This window comes from Condylura cristata, unplaced genomic scaffold (assembly GCF_000260355.1).
Source record: "Condylura cristata isolate star-nosed mole 26May11 unplaced genomic scaffold, ConCri1.0 scaffold00014, whole genome shotgun sequence".
NCBI lineage: Eukaryota > Metazoa > Chordata > Mammalia > Eulipotyphla > Talpidae > Condylura > Condylura cristata.
The window spans coordinates 52,704,177-52,711,903 of record NW_004567115.1 but is presented as its reverse complement, the minus strand read 5'-3'; the positions used below and the strand labels follow the sequence as shown (position 1 = coordinate 52,711,903).

The 7,727-nt window shown below is 62.7% G+C and overlaps 1 protein-coding gene across 1 annotated transcript in view; it reads right to left on the bottom strand.

Moving 5' to 3' along the window:
* LOC101622331 (chromosome unknown open reading frame, human C8orf74) overlaps positions 1 to 5,193 on the bottom strand; it is a 19,607-nt gene extending 14,414 nt beyond the window's left edge. The window contains exons 1-3 of the mRNA XM_004682542.1: positions 5,146 to 5,193; positions 3,908 to 4,100; positions 1,797 to 2,299 (exon numbers count right to left, since the gene is read on the bottom strand). Of these exons, the coding sequence (XP_004682599.1) occupies positions 1,797 to 2,299; positions 3,908 to 4,100; positions 5,146 to 5,193 (744 nt within the window). The remainder of the gene's footprint in view (positions 1 to 1,796; positions 2,300 to 3,907; positions 4,101 to 5,145) is intronic.
* Between the last annotated feature and the right edge of the window lie 2,534 nt (positions 5,194 to 7,727).

The following is a 7,727-nucleotide window of genomic DNA, read 5'->3' as shown; positions in this document are numbered from 1 at the left end:
TTCCTCCCCTCCCCCTTCCTCCCCTTCCCCCCTGCCTTCCTTCAGCAAAGCACCATGTGTCCTGTGCGCTCACTGGCACTGAGGGACAGATAGAGGGTCTGTCCCTTTTCTGACTTTCCTTGCTGTCCAGTTAGGTTTGGGGAGAAGTTTGGGCCAGCACTGAGAAGGGACAGGGAAGCTAGGTGGACATGGGGCCCGAGAGGGGTGGACACAGCGCCCCCTGCAGGCCGGGGAGGACATGGCTTATAGACTTGGGGTGAGGGCCCAGGTCCCAGAGAGGGGCATGATGGGGAGACAGTGGGCCCAACTGGGCCCGATGCCGGGGACCCCAGCCTGGCCCCAGAGGCAGCACCTGGGAGCTGGAGGCGGAGCGAGGGGTGCGCAGAGGCTGGGGCTGAGCCAGCGTGGCCTGCGGGCCGGGGCGGGCCTGAGAGGGGCCCAGGGAGGGGAGGTTTGGAAACACCTGCCAGAGACGGGCTGGGGTGAGGGCCCAGGCCTCAGGTGGGGCCCGGCAGGGGTGGGGTTCCCAAGAGCCGTGGTACCGGTCCCATACAGGCCCCGTGTGGGCCAGCCCTTTAGAGCTGGGGCAGGCCTGGGCGCACGGCCCGGTTTCAGCAGATGGGAGAGCGAGTCGAGATTCGGGCCGGAGCCACACAGAATCAGAGCGGCGCTGACTCAGCAGAGGCCGTGACGGAAGAGCTGGGCCGCAAGCTCGGCCGCGCACCAGAGCAGGTGGGGTGCCCGAGCGCCCAGACCTCCAGGGACACCCCCGGGAGTGGGGACGGTCACCTTGGCCAGCCCCACCACAAGGTTTAAGGCTCCCGTATGCCAGGGATGGGCGCACGGAGCTCGTCCCATGTCCTCGCGACCCCAAGGCCACTGCCATTCGCGTCCAGTCTTGCAGCAGAGTGCGCTGGCACACAGGAAGGTCAGGGACTCGCCAAAGCCACGCAGCAAGGAAACGGGGCTCAAACTGGGCCTCCAGAAACGCGAGGCCTAGACACACTGCACGCGGTCAGGACGGGAGAAGGGATTGTGAGTTTTAGTGGTCTGTCTCCCAGTGTGAGTCAGTGCGACTGCGATGCCAACAGATATAAACGCACCCACAGGCTACATAAACAGGAGCATCACCACCAGACTAGGGGAGGTGATAAAATCCCTTCCTGATCACGTCACTGATCTAGATGCAGGTTGTATTGTGTTTGGACCTGGAGGACATTTTTACAGAACGATACTGACAAGCACGAGAGTGGCTGGCGGGGGGCTGAAAGGGCTGTGATGGGGAAGTGGGGTGAAGAGACCTGTGCTCTGACGCCAGAGGAGAGTGACCCAAGGCACTGGGGTGTCTGACTGAGGAGCGTGATGGCCACAGTACACGCAGCTCCTCCCGTCCCCGCTTCCAGAAGACAGGCTGTGGCAGGAAAGGGGCCGCGGGCGTGCAGCGGGCAGCGAGGAGGAAGACGCGTGGTCCTGCAAAGGGGCGCGGTGCCTGAGACGGAGGGGCTCCCCAGTGCTTGGAGGCTGCCAGCAGAGGCTGGAGAGCTCTGTCGGGGGCTTGAGGCAGCTCCGGGCCGTGGAGGGAACGAAGTTCCTGGTCCCCAAGCCTCCCCGACCCGCGGCCTGGAAGCCTGTGCCGCTCCGAGCGCGGCTGCAGGAGGCTCCCTCCGTGGAGGGCGGCCGAGAGCTCCCAGCGTTCTCACCACCTCGGCGGCAGTGGGGTTTGCATCATCCTCTGTTTTCCAAGGGCTGGGCCGGGGAAGGCTCCAATGGAAACTTGAAAGAGCCCGAGTTCCCACCTGCTCAGGGCTGACATTCCTCTTCCCACTCGTCAGTGTTTGTTCTGGCGTCGAGCCACCGCGGAGCTCAGCGGACAGGGCTGAACTCCGGTACCCGCGTGGCCGGGCAGGGGCAGCGGTTCGGAGGGGTGCCAGGGCAGGCCTGGGGGCGCCCGCGGCTGGCTGGGGCGGGGCGGAATTTCCCAACAAGTTGTGAAAACCGCCTCTGAGCAGTGCCCTGTCCTCGCCCAAACCTTCAGCTGGGGCCGTGGGGCAGGGCTCCCGGCCCGGCGGGGTGCGGAGGGGCGCCCCACGGGGGGTGCTGAGTCGCCAGCGGCTGGAAGCCAAGGCGCAGTGGCTCGGCCTTGTGTCCGAGAAGGCCGCGGCGCCGGGGCCAAGCGGCGGAAGGGCAAGACTCGGAGACGGCGGAGCGTCCAGGGACGGCGGTGAGGCGCGCAGGAGGTGGAGACCGGTGGGGCGCAAGGTGCAAGGCGCCTCGGCAGGACTGGCAGGGGAGCGCCGCCCTGAGGAGGGGCGCACGCTCGGGGTCGGCGTGCCGCGGGGCCAGGCACCAGTGTCCCGTTCGTTCGCAGGGCCAGAGGGGAACACATTTGAAACAATACGATCCTTTGAAGTGTAATTCCACAAGGAAGAACTTAAATACAGAAACGTTTCCAACTGAGTCCATGAGCTGGGCTGTGTGGGACAGACAGAGCTCAAGGGTGCAAAGTGGGGTCCAGAAGGGGACCCCCACCATGTCTAACATCCTCTGCCCCCCGAGGGGCCAGGGGCGGAACAGGGTTTGGCCTAGAACGGAGCTTCCGCCCTTCCCAATAATTAATTCAAAATGGGTCACAGGCAAACAGAAACTTCAAGACTGCGAAACTCATAGGAGACTCTGCGGGAGAAAATCTGGATGACCCTGGGCTTGGCGGGGACCTTTTAGATACCACCAAAGACAAGGTCCATGGAAGAAGAAATTGAGCTCCATGAAAATCTGACAGCTTTCCTGGGTGAAAGACAATGTCAAGGGAAAGAGAAGACAAGTCATGACTGGAGGAATATTTGCAAAGGACTGTGGCCCAAGATAAACAGAGAACTCTTAAACCTCGACAATAAGAAAACACCCTGGTTGAAAAAACATGTAAAGACCTTGGCAGACACCTCACCCGAGAAGGTCTACTGATGGCAAACGAGCCTCTGGGAAGATACGCCAGCCGTAGAGCGTCAGGGAATTGCACATCGAGAGAGGAGTGAGACGTGACTGTGCACCGCGGAGCGGCCAGGCCCAGAACGCAGACAACACCAAGTGCAGACGAGGATACAGTGCACCGGGAGAGCCTTCTTTGCCCCTTTATGGGCAGTGGGGTGTTGCGGGAGGACCTCGCACGTGTGGAATGCCCCGTTCCTCACGAGCCTTGCCCACCGGGTCTGGCCCCTGGTGCAGGCTCCTGGCTGAGTTGTTCCTAGAATGGTGACCAGTGGGGCCACTTCATGAATGAATGCACATGTCACGCCTGACATATCACACGAGGCACCTGCATCTTACATGTTCTTGTGTCGTGGAGTAATAGGGGAGATGCTCACCCTCTTGTCAGGAAGTCCCCACACAGTGGAGCGGTGGGAGAGACACCCGGCTGCTGCCCCCACCCCTGCCGGCAAGCTGACCCCTGTAGAGGACTCCAGCAGTGCAGTCTTGAGGGGCTGATGGGGAGTCAACAAAGGGCTTTAAACAATGACACATCTGATGTATGTTAAGTGAAATAAATTAGATAAAAACTAAACTTCCTCTCATGTCCCTAAAACAAATTTGATTTCTTTCTGAGTCCATTCTCAACTACTTGCCCCCCGACTTAGTGAGCTCAGAATGAAATTTGTACTAAAGTGCAAATGACTAACCAAGAAGCAAACACTCGCTGCTGTGTTGAAACACTTGTAAGGGTGCAGGGTGCTCCATCCAGGGACACTGGTGAAAAGACCTGGAGATAATACTCCGCTTGCTCCACTGTCCAGAAGCAACTGCCCGTCTACTGATGAGCATGTGCGAGGCCCCCAGGGGCGTGGACACAGAGGCTCCAGTGCAGGCTTCTGGCCTGGCACACCTGCCAGCTCCCTCCCTGGATGCCCCGTACCTTTGGTTTCCTTGAGCAGCTCTTCGGTGAACTTGACCACCTGGGCCACCCCGGTCCACGGGAAGCCCTTGCCTACGGCAAAGACGATGCTCTCATACAAGGTGTCCAGCAGGATGCTTCTGCGCGCATCCCTCAGCTCGTCAAACTCCTCCCAGTTCAGCAGCCTCCGCAGGTGCTCCCGCCCTTCTGGTCTCTGCAGGACACGTGGGACAGGGAGCAGGATGCCATCTTCACCGCCAAAGCTCTCCTGGGAGCCCGAGAGGTGCCCCGCCGCCCTGAGGAACAGCTAGGGATGTGGGTATGCCGGACAGAGCTCTGCTTGTGTGGACAGCCTTCCCTCCCCTTTCTAGGACGGGGCGCTTCTCCCTGGCACTGCCTGGCTCAGCGCTCAGCTCCCACAGCTGGGCAGCCCGAGTCCCACTGCTGCCTGGAAGGAAGTTTGGTTTCCCTCCGAGCCCACTGCCCCGGAGCGGACAGCGGGACCTAGACTGAAGGGTGAGTGCTGGCCCGCAGAGGTTCGGGGAGGCGAAGCTTTAGCAGAGAAGTGTATCCTGCCCCGTGAAAGCTGAGCCCTCTGGCCGCAGGGCTCCTCTTACTGTGCCCATGTCAGCACCCAGAACTCACTTCACTGAGGACGGCACTGGCCCCTGTCGGAACAGTCTGAGGGGTCATCAACAGATGGATCCTGAGGCTGGGGGGCCGCGGGCAGTCTGGCCTGGTGCCGGCCCATAAGACTGTGGCTGTGGGCCAGAAGCCGGCCCGAGCCCCACACCCTGAGCCCTTGTCTGGAAGGGGTTCGCGGGGGGCTCCGGCCTGCAGCAGGGTCTTCCCAGCCCCATGGGTCCTCCCTGGCTTGCACCTTTCAGCCTTGGAGCTAGTGTTGAGAAGCCAGTGGGGTGGACCCGGCCCCCCCCAAGTAACAGACCCCTTCCCCTGCCCCTCTGACACCCCCACACCCCCAGGCAGCCTGCGGCTCTGGTGAGGGTGTCACTTGCCGGAACCAGCCCCGGGCCTCTAAATTCCTTGCTTCGGAGCTGGCCCTGGGATAGGGGGTCACAGGCCAGGGGGTGGCCCAGGGTTCCAGGGCCCGATCGACCACGTGGCATTCCTGTGTGCCCCGTCGAGGGCCTCAAGGGGGGCTCTGGGTCATAGGAGACACCCTCCGGGGCCCCCACTCACAGCCCGTGCTTAGGGCTGCTGGAGACGCCCTTCACAGCAGAGCCAGCTTTTCCCTTCACCTGGAACTGGAAGACTTTTTTCACTCCCTGGGGTGTTAGGAGTGCCATGGCCCCACGTCCAGTTGCTAGGAGACCTGGCCAGGACTGGCCTGGCGGCTCCTGAAGCCGGGAGGAGGGTGTGGCTTTGTGAGGTCACGGGACCCGCGGCCCCCTCCGCCCCTCTCCAGGGTCTGGCCTCAGACCCCCTTCCCATGTGCGCACCCCATCCTCCCGGCCTGCCCCGTTTCTCTCCCCCCGTCCACACAGCCAGGGACGTGTCCCCACCAGGGCGCTGCCTCCGGTGGCCCCCCCATGTGTCCCCGGGACCGGCTGCCCCTCTTCCCTGCCAGTGCTGTCTGTGACTCCGTTTCCCACATCCTGACTTTGCTCTGGGGGTACAGAAACCAGCACCGTGGGGATGTTCCCAAGTCCAGCACCCAAGGGCCCACCAGCTGGACTCATAGGGACCCGCCGACTCCCTCTGGGTAGCTTCGCCCCTCTGTGTCTGGGAAGCCCTGGCGCCCACTGGCCTCCTGAGGGCAAGCCCTGCCCGTCGGCCCCAGCCACGCGCTCAGGGGCCTCGGGGAGCCCAGTGCTGGTCAGGGTGGTGGCTAGGCGGGCCTCTTGGCTCTTGGGGCTCCGGCCTGGCTGCAGGTGAGCGTGAAAGCGGCGGTGTCCCTGGCTCCGGAGCTCCCTGCACCAAGCCCTCTCCCGTGGCCCCCAGGCCCCCAGTTTGTGCTTGACCCTGCGTTTGAGCATCCTCAAGATCTCACACAGGCGGGCTCACAGAATTTGTCGCGCCGTGACTGGTTTATTTCACTCAGCGTAACATCCTCGAGGTCCGCCCGTGTTATGGCAGGTGCCCGGGGGTCCTCCCTTTTGAAGGCTGAGTAATATTCCAAGGCGTGGTGGGACCGCAGGTGCTTATCCACTCACCTGTGGTTGGACGTTTGGGTAGAATTGCCGAGGGGGACATGGGCGTGCCAGTGAGGGCGCTGCAATCTGTAGGGTCAGAAACCCCCACTGGCCCTCTGCTGCATCCCAGCAGCTTGTAACGGTGACCTCAGAATGTGGCCACACGGGGAAGGCAAAGCAGGCATCTTCTCCCAACTGGGACTTACTGCCACCAGCCCACGGCCATGCTTTGAGGCTCAGGCTTGCACAGTGACAGAACAGTGAGCGTCTCTGGTCCCCGTGGTTACAGCCACGTGCCATCAGCTGGAAGCGACTAGAACCCAGGTCCACTCCGCCTGGAGAGGGCCACCTGCCACTGAGGAGAGGGCCGCCTGCCACTGAAAGCTCAGCCTGCGGCATCCCATGTCTCCTCAGCCTCTAGCCTGCGCTAGGTCTAAACCCAAAGGAAAGCGGTGCCCTTCTGGGTCCTCGCAGGTGGCAGTCTGAGGTGGGGCTGACGGGTGGAGAAGAGCCTCCCGAGGAGAGTGCCCCTGGTGGGCTGCCGCCAGGATGCAGTCCAGGACCAAGACCGAGGGCTGGGCTTGTCCTGCTGGACTTTCCCTGACCACTGGTAGGTGGCGGCCGTGGTAGGTGACCGCCGTGGTAGGTGGCGGCCGTGGTAGGTGGCGGCCGTGGTAGGTGACCGCCGTGGTAGGTGGCGGCCCTGGTAGATGACGGCCGTGGTAGGTGACTGCCGTGGTAGCTGGCGGTAGGTGACTGCCGTGGTAGCTGGCCGCTGTGGTAGGTGACCGCCGTGGCTTCCCACTCTCCAGGGCTGGCTGGGAGTTTCAGTGGCAGAGTTGTCTTCCCTTTGGCCACTGCGTGTGGAGTGCGCTGGGGCTCTGAGTTTCATTTTGGAGTTTTGGGCCACAGGACCTCATCCAGGCGTGCGGAGAGACCCGCCCTGACGCCCGTGGCCGAGAACTTGCAGAAGGGTGTTTACGGCCGGCGGAGAGCTACTTAGGCCGACCTGGACAGGCGCAGCTGGCGGTGTGCGCGGCACGCTTGTGCCGTCTCACCAGCGGAGCCCCAGCCCCGGAGTGACAAGGTCTCCTCTTCCCGTGCAGGCTGGGGTGAGCGGTCCCACGACATGGCTTGGGTAGGGCTTCTGGATTTGGGAAGTGTTTGCCCTTTGCCCTTTCGTCTGCCAGCCTGCGAGCTGGTTCATCCCACCCTGCGGTCCCTGGGCCAGCAAGGCCTGTGGCACCAGCCGCTGCCCACTGGGCTCAGGACATCGTGTGCTGGTGAAGAACAGGCTCTGCGTCTTGTCCCAGCCACTGCTGCCCGGGCTCAGGTCTCCAGTGGCTCCACGCGCTCCATCGGGCCTGCGGAGACGCCAGTGGGTCACATCAGGCCACGAGATGACCCAGGCAGCGAGGGGCTCTTTACACAAGTAAAGTGATTTGCCAGAGGCAGGAAGTGGGACGCCCAGGTCTCAGGATGTCTCCCTGGGCCAGGCTTGGCCGCACGTCCACTTCCCGTGCAGGCCCTGAGAAAGGGGCAGTGAGTGGTCTGGGAGCGTCTTCCAGGGCCGGGAGGGTGGGAAGCTGCTCGTTAGCATAAAAGACCCGGCAAGGACAAACATCCTGACAGAACCAGTCCAGCCACCGGGACACGTCTCACTTGAGAGGGTCTGCGGAAGCTTCGTG